The sequence below is a fragment of the Myotis daubentonii genome, chromosome 12, assembly GCF_963259705.1.
Source record: "Myotis daubentonii chromosome 12, mMyoDau2.1, whole genome shotgun sequence".
Classification (NCBI taxonomy): Eukaryota; Metazoa; Chordata; class Mammalia; order Chiroptera; family Vespertilionidae; genus Myotis; species Myotis daubentonii.
In genome coordinates, this window is record NC_081851.1 from 78196082 (window position 1) to 78217311 (window position 21230).

The following is a 21230-nucleotide window of genomic DNA, read 5'->3' on the forward strand; positions in this document are numbered from 1 at the left end:
TCCCACGAGGCTTCCTGGCCCCGGAACCAGCCTTTCTGAACGGCGTCTGAGGGACTGCGCCTGACCCACCGCTGCCAAGTCAAACAGACGATGCTCCTCCCTGGCCACAGGCCTCGGTCCAACCAAGACTCATCTCTGAGCTTCTCACAGACGATCCCCCAGCCGAGGCCTCGCAAGTGCCTGGTCTCCTCCCTGGCACCTGCTGGTCGCCTACAGCGAAGTCGCTAACAGCCTTGGCTCCGGAACCGGCTCTGGGCTGGTCCGGGGAGACGGGTGGGAGGGGGCTGGCAGGGTTCCTTCAGGGCTGGAGGGGCTGGAAGGGTTTTGATAACACCTGGAGCACAGTGCTGGCTGGAGAAGGAAGCTGGGGTCACCCACCGGGGAGACCGTGGGAGCCCTCGCTCAGGGGAGCCAAGTGCTGCGACAGAAGGAAGAGCTGTGACACGGGGAGGAAGAAACGCCGCAGCACGTGGGGGCAGAGAGCCTGAGGGACCCCGGAGCGCCCTGCGGCCGTGGCAGCGGCAGAGTCCAGGCCCTGGAGGTGGAGTCGGCCCCTAAGGATCCCGACTCGAGGCCCGAGGATGAGGGTGAAGGTGCAGTGTCGCGGGACTGTACCGGGAGCGGCCGTCATTCACGTGACGGCGTGGCCATTCGAGTGGATTTCTGCGTTTGAACAGGGAGGCCCAGCTACTGGAATGTGCGCACAGCAGCCGTTTGATTCCCAATCCTGAAGAACTGAAACGTTACTGGTAGATTTTAAACCAAACCCTTTCTGTGCGGCTTTTAAAAACCAAGGACACTAAGATGTTAGGCCTAAAGGCTCACCTGCGGCTCTCGCGGTGACACCTGGTTCACAGGATAAACTTACTGTTACTTAGGGCCCTCACGGAACCATCACTGGGACTGTCGCAGAGCCCTGGAGGGACATTCGGATGGGGACGAGGCCAAGGGCGCGTGCTGGGCCCCAGCAGAAACTGCGAGGGAGACCCCTGCCTCTAAGAGCTCACGTCCTGCCGGCTGCCTGCCTCAGGAAAGGCACAAACGGAAGAACAGGAAATGACGTCATATGAGAGAGGCACAGACATTTAATCCCGTTGGCTTAAAACACATCTTCAATGACACAATTAAAACAGTAAACAAGACAAAATCAATTTCATAAAACACAATAGAAAATATTGTCATATGACCCGTGTCCCTTATCTTATTTTAGAAAACCAGCAATTCAGTTCACATATTTCATTAGGATATTTTAACGCAAGAATGCAACTACCCATCCTACTTCTACAAACTAGTTCCCTGACCCGACAGATACCCGTGATTTTATCTGTTGTAAAACGACTGTATAGTCTTCCCAGACACTTAAACATGTACAGGACATGCCCCTGCCCGTGAGTCTCATCAACCCGTGACCGCTTCTACACGGTGGGCGCACAGGAAACCGAGGCGCGAGGCTCTGCGACGCCGTAGGACGCCCTCCCGCTGGCAGGGGGCCGGAAGGTCAGAGCTGCGCCGGCCGCATGGCTGTCTGTCGCGCCGAGGCCACAGGGCTGACGCTCGCACACACCACGCGGAGGAGCCACCGCGGGCCTCTGCCCTTTACTTCATGTGTAAACAGTGCAGATCCGTGACAGCAGCTCGAGGGCGAGCCGCGGCCGAGCAGGCCTGTTGGCTCGGGATGACTGCGTGCTCCGGATTCCGCCGAGCAGTGTCCTGTCTGCTCGGTTGACGTGAATGATCAAAATAACTCAGCCTCCCGTCAGGCCAAGTCTCTCAGGTCGCCGTCATCGCATCTCTCCGCGTATGCCCACGGGCGCCGCATGCATATATTATCTATCTGTATAGACACGTATGTACACATTTACAGGCGCGGGCTTGGGAACTGTATTGCACTCACGTACACGGTGGCGCTAGCTTGCCACCGCCCCCCGGGCCCCCCGGTCTTCATGAGAAAGGCAGCGGGCGCTTCAAGTGAGTCGAGACGGGCGGTTCCTGTAACGCGCTCTGCAGGAGTAAACATGACGGAGGGGTGGGGGGGGGAGGCCACGGGAGAGGGTGGATCCTTTGTTCTTGAGACGGGGCTCCCACTACCCTGAGGCAGGCAGTGACACCGAGTTCAGGCCGGGCACCGAAGCCTTAAGCCACACCCACTGCCTTTTCTGACTTGCGCTGGGCAGGCCGCTAACACTGAAGACACAGGGGGAGAGCCCAATAGTTGTATAGTCTGGCCACTGCTACACACCTGAAACTAATACCACATAATATTGAATTGAACCTGTAATAAAAAATACGTTTATAAATAACATAGCAGATATCCTAAAGGTTCCCAGAGAGTATTAGATCTTGGAACAGAGTTTTCACTTTTATCCCTAAGTATTTATATCAGAAAAGGCAAGCGTAATAATATATGGATTCCTCATCTGAGAAGCGCCGGTGCGATATACTCCACGCCACCTCCAAGCCGCGTGCGGCCCCATCTCCAGCGCGAAAGGAGTCCCTTCCACCGACATCGCGCGTGGTTGGCAGGAGGCTGGCCAGTGGCCTGCGGCTCGGCAGGCAGCAAGGCCGAGGCAACGCCTTCGTTGAGCTGCGGGGCTGGGGGCCAGGGCGCCTCAGAGCTCAGTGAGGGTGAGCCTGTACGCCCCCCCCACCTCCTCCATCTGCAGCTGGAAGGTGTCCTCATTGGAGTAGTGCTTCACAATGTTGTCGTCCATGTTCACCAGGATCCTGGGGGGAGGGCGAGACGGACGCTCAGGCTGCCCCCGAGATCGGGGCGTCCGAGTGCAGCCGGCTCTGCTGCTACCCGCTGTGGCACGCGAGGCCAATCGCTTAAGGCCCTAACCCTAGACCCCCCAGCTGTGGGACGGGATGACAGTGCCCGTCTCGGCTCAGTGGGCACTCAAGCAAAGCACGCGTCACAGTGCAGGGCACGTGCTCCACAGAACACTCGCTCCTTTGTTACCTCAGCGTGTAGTGACCACGCGCTAAACTGTTCTAACGCACACGGCAAGGCCACGGCAGAGCCCTGCACGGTCTGGCTTTAGAGAGCAGGTCAGTCAGATCACGTGCGGGAGCTGCAGCCTCAGTCCTGACGAAGGCTCTCCCCTGGCCAGTGACCCTCAGCGTTGAACGGAATCAGCACTAAGTCCGCCCCTCCCCGCCAGGCCCATCTACAAAGTTCCCATGAGGCTTAGAATTCTCTGCCCCGCTGACCCTGCCCGACAACACAGACACTCCAACTAAAATACCGCTTTCTGGACAAGGACGCCCTGCTCTGTGGTTGCAAACACGGCCCAGGGCAGAGAGGGGCAGCAGCAAAGGCGGGGCCTCGGTCAACACTCACGGGGACCCCTGGCCTTGGCCCCGCCTGGTCAGGGCAGGTCTCCCGCTCTGTGCCTCTAACCCTGCACAGGAACAGCCAGCTCCGAGGGTCACGTGAACAGTGAGTCACATGGGAAGCGCCCTTGATGGGCTCTGCAATGGAGCAGTAACCCTCAGTGGGCTCTGCTCCAAGGAGAAGAGCAGAACCCCACGAGGAGGCCGAGAAAGGGAGCTGGGCTGCATGTGGGTCATTTCAGGAAAAGCGCATCCTGCCAGTCACGTTTCTGTAAGGCTTCTGGACTGGGCCCGAGTGCGCGTGAGCAGCCGTCACGCTGAATAAATTATCTCAGGCGCTGGAATGCCAGGGAATGAATGCTCACCCTTTTTTACATTTCTTGAATATTTTCCCAATCTTGTCATGGGGAACATCATATTTGTCTGAGATCTAAAAGAGAAGAGCAATGAAAAAGAATGATAAAATGGCATTTTCTGGCTTTAACAAACAACTATGTAAATATGAATATAGTGGGACAATCACTCAACTTTGATTTTCAAAATGCTTATGTCTTTACAGCTCGGAGGGTGGGAGAGGGGCGCCTCCCTGTGCAGGGAGCTGGGACAGGAGCTCTATTCCCTGAGCGTACAGATGTCCGTAAATGTATTATGTGTCAGTTATTTTATTATTTAAGTTTCTGATTGCTGACGGGTCAGTGTTTAAGATTTCACAGAGCAGTTTTAAGCCCGGAGAAAAGCTGGCAGAAACACAGAGTTGCTCCCCCAGGTACCAGCTATGAATTAACCTCTCACATCAGTGCCTGCACTTGTCACAGGCAACGAGCTACAAGGTTACGAATTCAAGTCCACCCTGTTCACTGCGTCCCCTGTGTTGTACACTCACGGGTTTTGACAAATGCCCAGACACACACGCACACACCCACACATGTTCCGAGCAAGTGTACAAAGGCCTTGCTTTGGGGTCAGACGATTCGAATCAGTTGCGAGCCCCACACTGGGGATCTAGCCTGGGAATGTGACCTCCTGGTTCCTAAGTCGATGCCCAACCACTGAGCCACGCTGGCCAGACAGCTTTCCCTTGTTAAGGAGCATTATTGCAAAGCACACTACTCACGGCCTCCATCAAGCCCTTCAAGGATGGAGTCTTGAGCATCAGGGCGTCGAAGACTTCCTCTGCCTCCTTCCGCACGTAGAGCAGCACTAACCCCCATCGGGAGGGGAGAGAGGAAAAAGGACACGGTTCATGCATATGCGCAACACGGGAAAGCAGAGCCTGGCACCGGCTAAAATAAAGAGGCGTCCACACCCCGACACCAGCAGGAACCAGCCCACCACGCCCTGAGGGCACAGCTTCCGGCTGCTCTTAACCCTGCCGTTCCTTTAAGATCACGCCAGGACCAGGACGTCAAACCGGACAAGGCTGGTTTGAGCGCCTGATGCTTTTGGCGGACTGAGACCTCACTTCCCACGTAAAACTCCCGCTAAGACATGAGGCCAACGCACCTCTCTTCGGCTCTTCGATCCGGGTCAGCTTAGCAGGCGGGGGGACCACAAAATCGTCCTCGGATCCGTACGGCCCCCTCTTCAAGTTCGAGCTGCGGAAGCGAAGGCACAGTGAGTGACTTCCACCCCAGGCGCCTGCGAAACCAGCGGGCCTCGGGCAGGGCCCCGAGCTCAGACCTGGGGTGACCTTCACTCCTTAAGCTCCAGCTTTCTTATTTTGTGGACACAAACAGGAGGCTCTGGAAAGAGAGGGACTGAACAGCGTGTGTGGGAGGCAGCCAATCTGTGTCTCTCTCACATCGATGTCTCTCTGTGTCTCTCTCACATGGATGTCTCTCTGTGTCTCTCCCCTTCCTCTTCCTCTCTCTAAAAATCAATGGAAAACTATCCTTAGGTGAGATTAACAACAACAACAACAAATAAAGGGGGAGTAAGGAGGAGCCAGAGAAAGAAATGAAAAGATTGGCAGGACTGGCTGCCAAAAGCACGTTATGGGTGTGAACGTTGTGAGGTTCAGAGTGGGTGAGCGGAAAACGAGTAAAGTGACTGGAAATGAAGAGAGCGGGTGCTTGGCTTTGAGCAGAATCATCGCTTCAAGAACAGGGTTGGGTTTTAAACCGTCTGTCCCAGCATCTGGAACCTAGGAGGCCTCCTAGGAAAGCACGCGCAGCGCCTAGGTCTGAGCACAGCAGAGGCAGAGAGGCCACCGCAGGCACCATGGACGGGGCTATGACGGGGCCCAGAGAGGGCCCTCCCCACAGGGAGCACCGGGCAGGGGGCTGCCAGGTGGCAGTCAGGGCCCAGAGGCTCAGGAGGTGCCCACTGTGGGGGGGCGGAACACCTCAATGGCTGTGCGCACACCCAGCGCCCAGCTGGGTCTGAGCCGTTCGCCACGCGGAGCGGGGTCCGGGGAGCAGGGGAGCAGGGAAGCACGGTGCCCGGAACAGCCGCCCGAGGTGGGGGAGCGCCAGGCCCCGGGGATGGGGGGGCTGGGAGGGCCTGTCGGAGGGTCTGGGGGCCTTTGCCGGCCCTGGGGACAAGCTGAGCAGACAAGTGACAGTGCTGGGCTACAGCTTACTGAACACAGTGGGAAACCGCGAGCCACGCCGATAGAAATAAGGGAGTGAGTTGAAAGTGTGATGAGGGAGGAGGGGCTTACAAAGCTACAAAGCGCCTTCCCCACAAAGCACGTATCACAGGAGAGAGGAGCCTGGTGACACCCCTGCGTCGGGCAGCAGCGGGCTGTGTGCCGCCGGACGGCCTCCGGGGAAGGCAGCAGGGTCGGGCCTTCCTGCCCAGGGACACGATCCCGTCTAACCTGGCGGGCACACTGGGGGCAGCCCACCGAACAGCTGGAACCTGCCAGGGTGCTGGCTCAGGGACCGGAGTAGAGATGGGCGAGGATTGTGGGCGTGGAGGATGACAGCTAAGGGCTCCGAGTGGGTCCGCGCTGGCCCCCGTCCCGCTCCAGAGGCCGGACTGCAGCACCTGGCGAGACCCGAGTGGGGCGAGTGCGCCTGGGCCCGTCTGTGTCACTGTCCTGTCACGCGGGGCACGTCCTCGTCCCCAGATGCAGGAGGCACACTCGGTGCTGAGCAGTGACGGTCACCAGGTCAAAGGGCTCAGGAACACCTGAGTTCTTTCTATCAGACTTGCAATTTTTCTCGACGTTTGAGATTGTTCCAAAATAAAAAGAACTTATTAGAACGGAACAGAGCATAATCTTACCCGTCCCCCTCCAGTTCTTCCGAGGCCATGGAAAGGACCTGCAGACAAGACAACGGGTGCTTTTCAAGGACCTGCGCACAGCAGTTCAGACCACAAGTAAGTTATTCCTCAAATGGACGCGATCTTGAATCTGACCCAGCGCACACACAACCTTTCACCTCATTTTCGCAGCGAGCCTGGCCCGAGGGCGAGGACAGAAAGCGCTTGCTGGCCCGCGGCCAGCGCAGGCCCTGCGGGGATGTGACGCCTGCCGGGGCTCTACAAGCCGCGGGTGACGTCGTCCCAGCAGAGACCGGACGGCCACAAACACCGACATGTTTATCACTTGGCCCTTGTCAGAAAGAGTTTGCCAAAGCTTCTCATTAGAACCGAATACACTAGCAATGGCTTCCCCCAAGACTCTAAAAACCACAAGTCCGCACGAACCTAAGTGTGCCTGCCACGTGCGCGCAGACCGCCTTCCCGCGTGCATCTGAGCTCAGGGCGGACAGCGCGCTCCACTCTGCTCACGCTCTCGCCACCAGCCTCTGGTCGCCGAGACACGGCTGTCTGCGCACAATGGCGACCCAGTGCCTGAAACCTTGCTCTTCATGCCATGAGGCTGCCTGACCCCAAGAACCCCTCTGGCTCTTCCCTCCTGTCCAGACCCACAGAAGTTAAGTCCACGAGATCAAAGACTCCAACTCCAACTTATGTGACTATACTAGCACCTTGTAAATGAGCTAAAATTGAAATAAACAGAACCTGGCCCTGGCCGCTTGGCTCTGTGTATGGAGTGTTGGCTCGCAGACAGGAGGATCCCGAGTTTGATTCCAATCGAGGATGCATACCTGAGATATAGGCTCGAGCCCCAGCCCTGGCCTGGGCGTGTGTGGTAGGCAACCAATGGATGTGTCTCTCTCACATCGATGTTTCTCTCTGTCTCTCCCCCTCCCTTCCACTCTCCCTAAAAAATCAATGGGAAAATATCCTCGGGTGAGGATCACCAACCACCACCACCAAGTGGATTTAGGTGACGGGTCTGGCACTGCGTGTCCAACGGCGCTCACACAGCCCGACTGCGAGGACATCCCGTCACCCACGGACACTCCTTGAGCCGACCTGGGCGCGGGCACGCCTCACTCAGTTTTGGCTTCTGTTTACAAAGCCTTCCTTTCGGTGGAGCCTCCCGTCCCTGCAGCCGCCCTGGGACCCTGCTACGTACGTGAGTGCCCCGCTGAAGGTTGGCGAAGTGCACGTCCGGAATGAAGAGCACAGGCTGCGTGTCCAGGTCCACAAAGGGCTTGAAGACCGTGATGTCCATGCGTTTGTGAGTGGGAAGCAGCGGCACCTTAACATCAGAAACTGAGAAAGGAGGACACCAGTCAGCAGCTTGTGTGTGCGGACCGGACGCAGGGAGCAGGCTCCTCAATGGTCAGAAGCTTCCGCCGTGGCACCGAGGGAGGCAGGCCCCGTCCCGGACCTCGGAGGAGCGGTTTGTGTGAAGGAGCGTGCTGCTGGTGTTTCGCACACTAAAAGCAATCGAACGTCTTATCAAAATCAGAGGAGAAGACACCTGTAAACACACACACACACACACACACACACACAGACAGACATAGACACACACACAGACACGCGCGCACACACAGACAGACATAGACACACAGACATAGACACACACACAGACACGCGCACACACACAGACAGACATAGACACACACACAGACATAGACACACACACACAGACACACAGAGACACGTGCGCACACACGGAGACACACACAGACATAGAGACATAGACACACACAGACACGCGCACACAGACATAGACACACAGAGACACGCACACACAGACACACACACAGAGACACACACAGACATAGACACAGAGAGACACGCGCACGCACACAGACATGCGCACACAGAGACACACGCGCACACACACAGACATAGACACAGACACACACACAGACACACACGTGCACACACACAGAGACATAGACACACACAGACATAGACTCACACACAGACACGCACACACAATCAGGAACAGACGCAAAGCACTGCTCTGTCTGGAAGGCTCAAAGATGGGAAGTGCATGGACAGAACTCAGTGGGATTCACCATAGCTGCCCGCATGGAGGAATTCACATTCTAACACAAGCCTCTTCTCGCTCCGACACCCCTCCCTGCTCCTTCCTTTCAGTGAGGCTGAGGGCACCACGGTCCGACTTCTTTATGAGGCTGTAGGGTGCCCCTCCCCGCCCCGGAGGCCTCAGCGACAGCTTTCCCAGCCAGCAGCTGCTCCCGGGAGGGATGTCGGGCACCCCGAGGCCGCAGGGGCCCCTGTCTAGTGTGCCAAGGGGCGAATGTCCGCCCGAGCCAGTCACCGCTCGGAGAATAGGTGCAGCGCCCACGCCCTGCGAAGGGAACCGCGGCAAAGAGCAGTTTTCCCTCATGGCGAGAGAGGGTTTTGTGAGTGTGAATATCGGTCACATTAAAAAGAGAAAGGCTTTCCTGGCGAGATGTCCAAACTGAGGCTCTGTAGATTCTGCAAACGTTAGAATGCGAGACAGAGGAAAGCTGCTCATCTGGAATGAAGACACCCTGAGCTCTCAGGGGTGTTATTATTCATAAAAACCCAGGCAAGTCCCGAGTTTGTCATCAGCTATTCACCAGGCTGCCACCAGCGGCTGCGCGGGAAGTGACAGCCAAAACGAGGGCAGAGTCAGGAGCCCGCCTGCGCCCTCCATCCCCCCTGGGGAGACCACCCCGAGCCACCCTCCGCCTCAGCTGGTGGTGGGGGCCGGGCCTCCATCACAGCAGGGAAGCAGCCAGCTGGCTCCTGCGTGAAAGCCCAGGCTGGCTGGGCTCCGAAAGGAGAGGGGCTGAGCCCGCGGCCACGGTCCTGCTCACCGGCATTCACCTGGGGGCGGGGCCAGGGCACTTGCCTTTTCTTTTGCTTTGTTTTCGTTCTTCGTCCCTGATTTTCCGTTCGGCTCCCTATAGGTCAAGACAAAACAAGAGAAAACATGATCCTATTTATCTGATCCTCTTTAAAATATGTGACTCTCCCCCGCAGCGGTGGGGGTGGGGACAGCTCCTCTTGGAAATGGGCCCATTGCCTATTACGTTCCTGGAGCTTATCACACAGTTTCCTCTAAAAAGCCTATTTTTTAAAAAAATGTTTTTATTGATTTCAGAGGGGAAGGGAGAGGGATAGAAACACCAACGATGAGAGAGAATCATGGATCGGCTGCCTCCTGCATGCCCCCACTGGGGATTGAGCCCACAACCCGGGCATGTACCCTGACTCAGAATCGAACCGTGACCTCCTGGTTCCTAGGTTGATGCTCAACCACTGAGCCACACCCGCCGGGCTGAAAAGCCTATTCTTAAAACGATGTTTAACTCTATGGAATCACAGGGAAACAGCAGCAACTTCCCCTCCACAGTGGCTGTGGCCAGGCTGCATGCAGAGCTGGGAAGTCGCTGGCCTGTCACTGCCTTCACGGACGCAGTGAGCCCAGTCACAGCCACAGTGACCGAGACGCGGGTGAGGGAGCAAACTGACGTGGGAAGCAGTGTCAGTGACCGTTTCTCTCCAGGACAGACTGGGTGTGCATGAGCTCAGAGAGAGGGGATGCCAGGCTTCTACCGTCAGCCACCCAACTTCTGTCCCCATTTTCTCTGAAAAAGCACTAAATTGTTGCTGTTTCTGAAATAAGAGAAAATTCTATTTGCCAAACTAATTAAGCAACTCACAGTAAAGTACTGATAACACTTCTTGGGAGACCTGCAAGCGCCTCTGAAGGGTACAAAAGGCGCCTTCGCTTTAGTGTCTGATTAAAGGTCCACCAGACTCCTAGATGTGAGAGCTTGAGAGCCAGCAGCGGGACATGAGCAGACCGGCGCCAAGTGCCACGGGAATCGAAGCTCAGAAAGAGGAGAATCAGGAGGCAGGTGGGATGCAGCACAGAGAGGAGCAGAGGATGAACCCAGACGAGAAGCAGCCACCTCAACCGTAAGCAAGGACAGACCTAGGACCATGATGGGGGTGGCGCACAGGAGGCGGCATGTGGCTGAAAAGTTCAAAGACTGAAAATGACACAAAACACATACATAATATTTTCTTCTCGTGCAGGATTTTTATATGATCCATGACAGCCCTGAGATTAAAAACGGGATGATTTAAAAAAAACAAATCAACAAAAACAAAAACAGAAACTGGGGATGAGAAAGAACAGTGTGTAACTGCACCTTCCATGTCCCTGGGCACCCGGCTATGATACGACACTTCTGACCACCCCTGTGTGTCACAGGTCTGAACGCAGGAGGACGCAGCAACTCCCGCCTGCACGGTCTCTGCCCCGGCAAGCAGGGCAACCAGAGGGTGTTTGTAAGGGATTTACAGAGGCAGTCCCCGCCATGAAGGCCGAGGGGATGCGGCAGAGCCCGTCTCTCCGCGCTGTGGGGCTGCCTTTCTCACCGCACAGCGCTTACACCCATCATGGACCAGCACCCGACTCGGCCTGAGCACCTGACCTGCGATCCAGGACCCGGGACAGATGCTGCCTTGCAGGTGACCTACACGAACACACAGGCAGCAGTGGCACCGGAAGAGGGTTCGGTGTCGTCCCAACCACTCCCAGTTCCGCAGCCTCGGAGAGTAGGCCTCTGCTCCCCAGAACCCGTGAGCACGCACTCACACGGCAGAGCGGCCGCCGATTCATAAAATAACCGGCCGGCCGTGAGCTTCTCTGCGTTTCCGTCTCTAAGTCGGCTACTGACACAGGCGCTTCCTTCAAGGCCTTGATGTTGAAACCAAATGTGTTTCAGAGCATGAATCAGCCCTGGTCTTTCTCCCGGCAGCTGCCTGCTCAGTTGTTCTGCCGGACACGGAAACCTTCAGTTCGTGCTAACTCGTGCTGACGCCTCTAATACAGCAAAACTCCAAGTGTGACCGTGGACTAGCCTCAGTCCACAGCCTGCTGTGGTCTGAGTGAAAACACACCAGAAACTGAGAAGGCATTTGGGAAGCAATTAGATAGGACACGTTTAAGTCTGCTGAGTCAGTAATTAAAAATGGGGCTTGCAGCTTGTATAACTTTGTTTCATTTTCCCAGCAATTCATATGCATTGTTATTGTCATTTACAGAAGTATAAGTTCATGCGGATTAGAATAGAAATCATGGTCCGTCACCAAAGGTAAAGTGAGACACGACTTTAAGAGAGCGGCACTGCCTACGAATGGGTAGGCTGGGGGGCTACTGAGGACGGAGCACAGCCCCCGTGACTCTATCAGACACACCCAATTAAATGCCATTTTTCCGCCCGGCCAGTGTGGCTCTGTGGTTTAGCTTTGACCCATGAACCAGGAGGTCATGGTTCAATTCCCCGTCAGGGCACATGCCCAGGGTTGCGGGCTGGATCCCCAGTAGGGGGTGTGCAGGAGGCAGCCGATCGATGATTCTCTCTCACTGATGTTTCTCTCTCTCTCCCTCCTCCCCCTGAAATCAATAAAAACATATTTTTAGAAAAGCAATTTTCCATAAAAACAAGATTCTTCTCTTCCCTCTCTAATGTGTCCCTGACGGCCGAAACAGTGACTGCTACCCCTCCTTTACATGAACAGCAGTACGTGACACCGAGCTTAACATGGGAAGGCCCTGCCCTTCTCCCGAGGGCGGCCTGCCCTTGCCGTGCTCCCGCCCCGCCGCAGCCCACCTTGTCGCAGAAGACCTTGATCTGGCAGTAGGCCCGGTGCACGGGCTTGTTGCTGCGGTTGTTGTAGCTGTAGGTGTCGATCTGGATGTTCAGGGGCAGGCCCTTCACGCCCTTCTGGGAGGAGAAGTCCGTGCTCAGGCAGTTCACCGAGATGAACACCTGCAAGGAAAGGCAACCGCAGCTCAGCCGGCGAGACGCCGACGGCACGGAAACGACCGGGTTGTTCTAAATGAGAGCGCAGCTTCTCACCAAAAAGAAATTCTTTAAAAAGGGTTTATTTTAGAACCACCTTTGGTCAGAGCAACGGCAGCCTCTGACGGGAAAGGCAGCCCAGAGCTCGCACCACCTGTCGGAGCACGTACTTAACGTCGCACAGGGACGAGCTGGCGTCTTGCTGTCACTTTAGACGTCACCAACAGCACAGGTTTGCTCTGCAGCTGCCTGACAGCTTCGTACGAACGCTCTGGGACCTGCCTGCATGTCTGTCCGCACCTCGCTGAGGACAGCCTGCAGCACCTGACGCCTGAATGTTCTGGAATGTGTGACATCAGTGAGTGGAATCTGAAAGCGGTACTTAGCGAGTCCCAGGCAAAGCTTCTGCGGCACATGAGCATGCTCCCTTTCTCTCCTGTTTTTGTGATTCTGGATTCTAGCCTCCCACACGTGGTCACCACGTTTCCTGAGCTTAGAATTCATTTCTGATGCGTGAGCACCACACAGTGGATGTTACTGGAATGACAGTTTCTAAAAACCAGGTACATTTCCAAGACCAAAGACCCTGGGCTGTGTTCCTTCCAGTCCACAGGTGACAGTCCCTCAGCCCCAACCACCAAGAGCAGGTCTACCCGGTACGGTGGGCGCCTGGCTGCACCCAGGCCCAGACAGGGATAAGGGGAAGCTAGGAAAGGGGAAACCCTATGAGGACAGAGGTGAGAGAAGGGAGTAGGGAGACGGCAAAGAGAGAGAAAAATGACAGCCCCATGACCGAGAATGCTCTCCAGAAAGTACACAAGACGCTGAGATAGAGTCTTTATTCTCCCTCGAGTCCATATACTGGTCCTAAGTAGGACAAGACCAAAGCATCCTAGAAGACTGAGCGCTTGTCCAAGGTAACAGGTTTAAAGCCACCGCCCATCCTGTCCCCACACCAGCTCTCCACGCGGTCGGTCTCCTCGCCGCTCCCCGAGCACCTTGGGGAGCTGGCTCCGGCCTCACCTCCCTGTGGTCGTCCTTCCTCCCCGTCCTGCCCCCCTCAGGGCCTCCGCGGGGCCCTGCCGTCCACATGTGAGTCCCACCTCCACCGAGGCTGTGCCACAGGCCACAGCAGTGACCCCGCTCGCGGAGCACCGATGCGTCAGACCAGGGCTGGCGCGTCTCACACGTGGCCGCCTTCCTTCGTCCCCACAGCCCGGAGGGGCAGTCCTATCCTCTTGTTTACAAGGAAAGGGGAGACTTTCAAATTGTCCCCCAGGCAGAGGGCATGGGACTGGGGCTCACAGTCAGGACGTCCCTCTACACGCTGCCTCTGTCCCAAACCAGCTGTGTGTGTGTGTGTGTGTGTGTGTGTGTGTGTGTGTGTGTGTGTGAATTTTTCTATTGCTTTTCAGAGAGTGTGGAAGGGAGGGAGGGAGAAACATTGATGTGAGAGACACATCGACTGGTTGCCTCCTGCATGCGCCCCAACTGGGGCCAGGGATCGAACCTGCAGCCCTTTGGTGTGAGGGCCAGCCCGCCGGCCAGGGCCCAAACCGACTTTTATCCCAATCCCCTGGCTTTTCTCCACCACCTGAAACGCCTGCCTTTTCCCCATGTGCCCGTCCCCGTCCCCGACTGGACTGTAAATTCGTGGCGGCGGGTCCACGCTCTCTGCCGGGTGCCTCTCAGTACTGAGCACGTGCCTGGCCTGGGACGCCCTGCCTCGCCCACTGTGACTTTCCTTTCCATTCTGCTCATTCTTAGCAAACAAGCAAACAGATTTAACTTTAAATACCTAAATCCAGACATACAGGCAGAAAGCGGTACACAGGAATTTCAAGTCCATTACGGAAACTTCGTGCTCTGACTGTGTATTTTTGGAAAACACTAAATATACAATCCATAAGTTCGAGTTAAGGAGGCAGTCTATGAAACAGGTGAGAGAAAAACAGACGCAGACAGAAACACACAGACAGGACAGCGACAGAAAGACAGTAGTCTATGAAACAATGGAGCACATAGAGGAATGAAACCACTGTATTCTTCATCTCACAACCCATGGAAAACCTTAACTTTTCCCTGTCATCCCAGGCTGCGGCAGCTCACCTACTCACAGAACGAGGCAAAACCCGGTACAATGAGCTGACTGTCTCCTCTAATGACAGCAGTCAGACCTGTGAGCTCGAGCAAGTCAGCTTCACTTGTGGGGAAATCACCATCTCACTCACAGAAAGAGCATGGACCAAGCTCTTGGAGCCCAGCCCTGGTGAGGGTGCGTGTGGGAGGGAACTAATTGAGGTGTCTTTCTCACATCAATGTTTCTCCCTCCCTCCCTCCCTTCCACTCCCTGGAAATCATCGGGAAAAATATCCTCAGGTGAGGATTAAAAACAAAGCACCTGGAATTTGTCAGTCCAGTTACCAAAATTACAAGCAGTTGGGTCAGAAGCTAAATGATGAACCTGACTAACTTACGTACACAACACTAGGTTACTTTTCAAGAACTAAAAGGCTGTTCCTTTTAAAAATTTATCAAGACAGTAATAGTCGTGCTATATTATTATCCATGTACAAGAGAAGAACCCAACATCCAGATACAGTCTTAATTTGTTTTCCCCCTGAGAGATTTAGGTAGAATTTCGCATGTTTTCATGACATCGCTACTATAATACTGAAAATGACTTCTTTTGTCTTTCATATGGGTTTTTGAATGAGTAGAATAAAATTATTTCAAAATGTGCACCTTTAGCCTAGCTGGCATGGCTCAGTGATTGAGCATCGACCTATGAACCAGGAGGTCAGGGTTCAATTCCCGGTCAGAGCACAAGCCCGGGTTGCAGGCTTGATCTCCAGTGTGGGGCGTGCAGGAAGCAGCCGATTAGTGATTCTCTCTCATCGTTGATGTTTCTGTCTCTCTCTCCCCCTCTCCCTTCCTCTCGGAAATCAATAAAAAAAATATTTTTAAAAGACGTGAACCTTTAGACCCTCTAAGAATAATATGAACCACCCTTATGACAGTTTGGATAAATTTTTCTTTTTGATTGAGTTTTTAATTAAGGGATGAAGCGTTCTTCTTAAGGGATTTGGTTTTTAAACTAAAATAGAGTAACAAAGTGATTCGCTCCTAAGAGTGGCAGACTCTGAGCTTCTACTTCAAGTGAAGGGCCACACTCCACCCCCGGCCGAGGTCAGGGGAGGGAGCCAACGAGCGCCCGGACACACCACCTGTGCACCACCTGTCCCTGTCACACCGCCTCCCTTCATGGCAGCGGTGATGTGTTACTTTACTTCTTAAGTTTCTTCCAGTGTTGAGTACATTTCCCCCCAATGCCTAGGACTAAATGGTGCTGAATTAAAGGCTGGTAATAAGAGACAGGAAAACAATGGCTATAAAAAAAACCTACATGTTATCTCCAAATATTTTTTAATATGTTTTTATTGATTTTTAGAGAGAGAAGGAGGGAGAGGGATAGAGATAGAAACATCCATGGAAGAGAAACATCACTAATCGGCTGCACGCCCCCTATTGGGGGATCGAGCCAGGAACCTGGGCATGTGCCCAGACTGGGGATCAAACCAGCAACCTCCTCAGAGCATTTTCTATGGCCAGTATCCTTACATAGAGAGAAAAATCTCTTTTGAGGACAGGCTTTCTGTTGGAATCATTTTTTTTATTTTCAGTGAGAAGTCCAGTGAGTAATTTGCTGAATGAATGAAGAGTTAAGGAAGTCAGCTCCTTGCAACATGACTTCTTAAGCCAGTCCTTCCACATAATTGAACTAACAGATTAATTTCCTTGCATACAATTTCCTATAAAGATGTTAGAATGAGTTAAATTGACCAATAACGACAGAAAGACACAATACACCGACGACAACGGAGACAAAGCCAGGTCCCGTGCCTCCTGCTCTAAGCTCAATGCTCTCGAAACCACACAAAGCAGCACATCGGCCGGAGAAGCACCCAACGGACAAGCTGTTCAGTGAGGCAGGAAAATGGGAAGGAGGGACCACCCGCACCCCCCCCCGCCCCCGGCCCATGGCTGTGAGCAGGAGGGGTCTGATCATGAGGCATGAAATGGAGTAGGGAGTGTACATCAAGTTCGTTTAATTTCACTCAAGTCACGGGCTCAGGTGACGACGGGACCTCACAGAGATGGTGGTGGCATCTCGGACACAGGCCCAGCTGCGTCTGGGAGTCCTCAGCCTTTCAACCCATTTGGCATTAAATGCGACTTAGTGGCATGCAGATATAACCGCCATAACGTCACTCCCAGAATGGAACTGATCTACTGAACTGAAAGTAGAAACCCCAGAACAAATTTTAACTTAACCCTCTTCTGCATCAGACAAAAAGGTCACTTAACCACTTCTAAGCAGCTCTGCTTCGTCAGAAACCTCCTGAAGAATGAAAACTGAGAGGTCGGTAACACAGCTTCTTCTCCCCACAAATCCATCCCCATGAGGCGAACAGAAGGAAATCACCACTTTCCAATGTGTTTACATGAAGTGATAAATGTCAACGGAAGTCAATGGAAAACAGCTTTTTTAATATGTTATTTTTATTATTATTACTGATTTCAGATTGGGAGAGGGAGAGAGAGATAGAAACATCAATGATGAGAGAGAATCATGGATCAGCTGCCTCCTGCACGCCCCCCACTGGGGATCGGGCATGTGCCCTGACCAGGAATCGACCGTGACCTCTTGGTTCATAGATCGGTGCTCAACCCCTGAGCCATGCCAGCAGGTGGTGGGAAACAGTTTAAGAACTCAAGATCCAGCTCTTGGCTGAAGTCTACCGGACAGGAACAGTGACCGAGCACTGCACAGCTGACACCTAGTCCTGATCAGTATTCCTCCCCCGTCCCCTGCCAAAACGTAACCCTGGTCACATCAGTTCTGTAGGAGGCGTGTGCTCACTCCATATGCACGGGCCTGACGCATGAATTAAGCCCCACAGATACCAAAGGCTGAGTCAGACACAGAAGGAGGATCCAGTTTCGCACTAACTCATCGGACAATCCGAGGGGTCACGCCTCCCGCAGCTCAGGTGGCGGGATGTGATTAAGAAACCCCACCGCAGTCCTAGCTGGTCTGGCCCAGTGGATAGAGCGTCGGCCTGAGGACTGAAGGGGTTCGATTCCAGTCAATGGCACTGGGTTCAATTCCTGTCAAGGGCACATGCCCGGGTTATGGGCTCAATCTCCCGAAGGGGGCGTGCAGGAGGCAGCCAGTGATTCTCTCTCATCATTGATGTTTCTTTCTCTCTCTCTTCCTCTCTGGGATCAGTAAAAACATATCAGAAAGGAAAAGGCAGCCCCACCCCAGAGAGATGTCAGCACGGACTGAAAGCTTTCAATGTGCAACTAGGACTTGTGTCATTTCTCTCATGAGCCAATGACCGGCCGAAGAGGAAAGATAAAGAGCGGGCAGGCGGGGGCGGGCGGGGAGGGGTGTGGGAAAGGCAAAGCCCTAACTCGGAATCTTCTCACGTCGCCGTGGGCGTTTCCCTGAAGAAGAAACAAGGATGGAGTCATGGCCCTCGCTGTTGCCACAGTGCCGCCTGCCCACACGGCCCCCGCCCTCCCCGCCCCGGTTTCTGCACCGGCTGCAGAGCCAGGGAGAGCCAGGGAGAGCCAGGGAGAGCCAGGGGGAGCCACGGCGAGAGGGGCGGGCGAGGAGCGGGCAGACACTGACTGGCTGGCGCTGGAGGCCCTGCGGGGCCTTCCCTGTCACACCCGATGAGCAGGCCCCGTGAACTTGAGGACACTTGGCAGATGCAGGGAGCCGGCACCTGTTGGCCCACATAAGCATAATGTTTGTTCTGAAATATGCAGAACGGGGTGCAGGTGCCACAGGCCGGCACAGGCCACATTCCACAGCCCGGCCCCGAGGACAGGTGAGCGCCCGCGTCACACGGGGCCTCAGCAGGCACGCTGACTTCCAGTCAACACGTCTACATGTGAGAGGGTTTCCACTCTAAAAAGGGCTACAGAAAAAGCCCTACGTGGGTGGTGAAGGTAGAGAGTGTGCTTCCATTTTTCCTAAAGGGTCTGCAGTTGGGGTGCCATCTGCAAGAAACCTGGCCGTCAGCTCGCACAGCCCTGCCATCTCCATTCCAGGGACATTCGGTTACTACGGAAACTGTCAGGCCAAAGGGAAAGCTCTGGGTTTAGCTCACAAGCAGCAAAACTGGTTGAAATGACTGATTCAGAAAGCCACTTGGAGGGCATTTCCAGGAAGGAGGAGGAGGGGGAGGAGGGGGAGGAGGGGGGGGAGGGGGAGGGGGAGGAGGGCACCACGACAGGCTATCAAGGACCGAGCTCCACAGAGCAGCCATTGTTTGATGGTGGCGGGTGGAGGAAGGAGAATTTCACACAAAAAGAATGAAAAGAGAATTGAAGTGACAGCACACATCGTGGCTAAATGGACAGGGCGCTTCAAACCCGTTTCACAAGACGCAGGTTTCACTACCACCCAGGCTTTCTTCCTGCCAAGTCTCCCGTCCAATCGGAGGCCGGGTCTCCCCCTCGGCCTCCCCCTCGGGCTGAGCAGAGATAAATGAGCGCTATTGTTGCCTCGAGCGGAGGCATTTATTTTACGTCTGGACGAACCTGCTGCGTAGACACGCAAGCATATTCCCTGTGAAGTGCTTTAACACCAACGTCTAACAAATCTTGCTAAAAAAGTAAGAAGTTTCAAGGAGAAACTTTCTCGCAATCAGAACTGGAACAGGTTTTTCAATTTCCGAGGAAAGCATGTATCCCTGCCAGCGGAGTAGAGGCATTCTCCACGAATTTCCCATCAAGAAAAATATCTTCCATTTCCGATACGCACCCAACTATTCCTAGAAGGAATATGACTATCGTCTGGCACCAAGCTACTGTCTTATGTTTCACTTGGATGAACTGCACGAAGGGAAACCCCAGGAGGGGAACGAGTGTCATCGGAAGCCTCCAGGGCCACCCCGAGCGAGCGTCCCTCCCGAGGGGTCCAGCTCATCAGGTGAGCCCCGCCCGCCCGCCCGCCCGCCTCCGTGACCGTCTCTCCTCCTGGGCTCAAAGCTCCCTGCCTTCTCTCCCACTGCGGCAGGGAGTGCACACTTTTGTTTTCAATTCAATCTGCCCACACTTAATTGCAATGACAAGATGCCTGACTCACCGCTCTCCCTCCGCCCCCCAGTCACACTGGAAACTTCAGGTTGGGAAGCAAACCAGCCCTGCCCCCGCCTCCCGCGCTTGGCGGATGCTCCCCAGGACGGAATCCCTGCAGAGGCCCGCGATGCGCTCAGTCCGAGCAAACTGGAAACTCCTCTCACCATGAGCTCCAACTAGTGCGTGCAGACCAGACAGCAAACTCTGTTCAACAAGCACACCTGCCTCCCGCACGCGCACACACACACACACGCACACACACACACACACACGCGCACGCGCACACAAAGTCTTCCGTTCCAGTCGCCGGAGGGGCCCTGCCCCCGCCCGAATGGGCCCTGGGCACCCGGGAGCCCTCAGCGACCACCCTCAGTGACAGGGCTGTGCCTCCCTGCGACAGGGACAAGGAGGCGAAGGCTCCATCCAGACACCACCTGCCAGCGGCGAGGCTTCTGGGGCCCGAGAGGCTCTGCACCCTGTTCTAACCTCTTTTCTTCTGACACAAGCGCCTCAAGGCGACAGGTAAGGCAGGGGCTCAGGGGACCAGCCTTAGCGCTGACAGCAGAGGAAAAGGGGAGGAGGTGCTCTCTGCCAGGCTGGCCTCTGGGGACAGGCGCTCTGGTTTGGTCGCATCTCTGCCTGCCCCTCCCCCTCGGCACGGGCCAAGCACCAGGCTGAAGGCGAAAAGCGAAAAGCGAGAGGAGCCACTAGGACACACAGCGTGGGGGAGCGGGCTGTCAGCCCCAGGGCCCCCAGGAAGGGACGCAGGGCCACCTGTCTGCGAGGGGATCACCATCATCGTGTCTCCCTGCTGAGGGCTGTGAGGACAGAGAGCAAGCAGCTCCTCTCAGGCTTCGGAGAAGCCTGCCTCGCAGGTTCCTCTCAGCCCAATCTAGCTCCTCGGACGGGCGGGCGGACAGGGGGATGGACGGACGGGTGGGCGGGCGGGCGGATGGACAGACGGACGGCGCGGGAGCCAGCAGGTGCTGTGTGGACGGCAGTGGGCAGTGCACAGTGGTCAGCGTTCTAGCACAGCCGTGGGCAAACTACGGCCCCCGGGCCGGATCCGGCCCGTTTGAAATGAATAAAACTATTGAAAAAAAAGACCGTACCCTTTTAAAATATATTTTATTGAATTTTTACAGAGAGAGAAAGGGAGAGGGATAGAGAGTTAGAAACATCGATGAGAGAGAAACATTGCTCAGCTGCCTCCTGCACGCCCCCTACTGGGGATGTGCCCGCAACCAAGGTACATGCCCTTGACCGGAATCGAACCTGGGACCCTTGAGTCCGCAGGCTGACGCTCTATCCACTGAGCCAAATCGGTTAGGGTGAGACCGTACCCTTTTATGTAATGATGTTTACTTTGAATTTATATTAGTTCACACAAACACTCCATCCATGCTTTTGTTCTGGCCCTCCGGTCCAGTTTAAGAACCCATTGTGGCCCTCAAGTCAAAGTTTGCCCACCCCTGGTCCAGCCTAAGGACTTAGCCGTCTCTATGGGGAAGCCATGGGGTAGTTATACCCTAGGGGTCAGCACATCTTTAAAAGGTCTGCTTAGCCGTAACCGGTTTGGCTCAGTGGATAGAGCATCGGCCTGTGGAC

The 21230-nt window shown here is 55.0% G+C and overlaps 1 protein-coding gene across 7 annotated transcripts in view; it reads right to left on the minus strand.

Moving 5' to 3' along the window:
• Positions 1-1067: 1067 nt before the first annotated feature.
• The window catches only part of GRHL1 (grainyhead like transcription factor 1), a 41417-nt gene continuing 21254 nt past the window's right edge, over positions 1068-21230 (minus strand). For 6 of the 7 annotated variants that reach the window (XM_059660561.1, XM_059660559.1, XM_059660560.1 and 3 more), the window contains 8 exons: positions 12273-12431; positions 9497-9548; positions 7769-7908; positions 6565-6602; positions 4837-4928; positions 4448-4533; positions 3699-3763; positions 1068-2724 (listed from right to left, as the gene is read on the minus strand). In XM_059660561.1, the coding sequence (XP_059516544.1) occupies positions 2610-2724; positions 3699-3763; positions 4448-4533; positions 4837-4928; positions 6565-6602; positions 7769-7908; positions 9497-9548; positions 12273-12431 (747 nt within the window). In that variant the 3' untranslated portion in view covers positions 1068-2609. The remainder of the gene's footprint in view (positions 2725-3698; positions 3764-4447; positions 4534-4836; positions 4929-6564; positions 6603-7768; positions 7909-9496; positions 9549-12272; positions 12432-21230) is intronic. The other variant, XM_059660563.1, reaches the window with a different exon arrangement.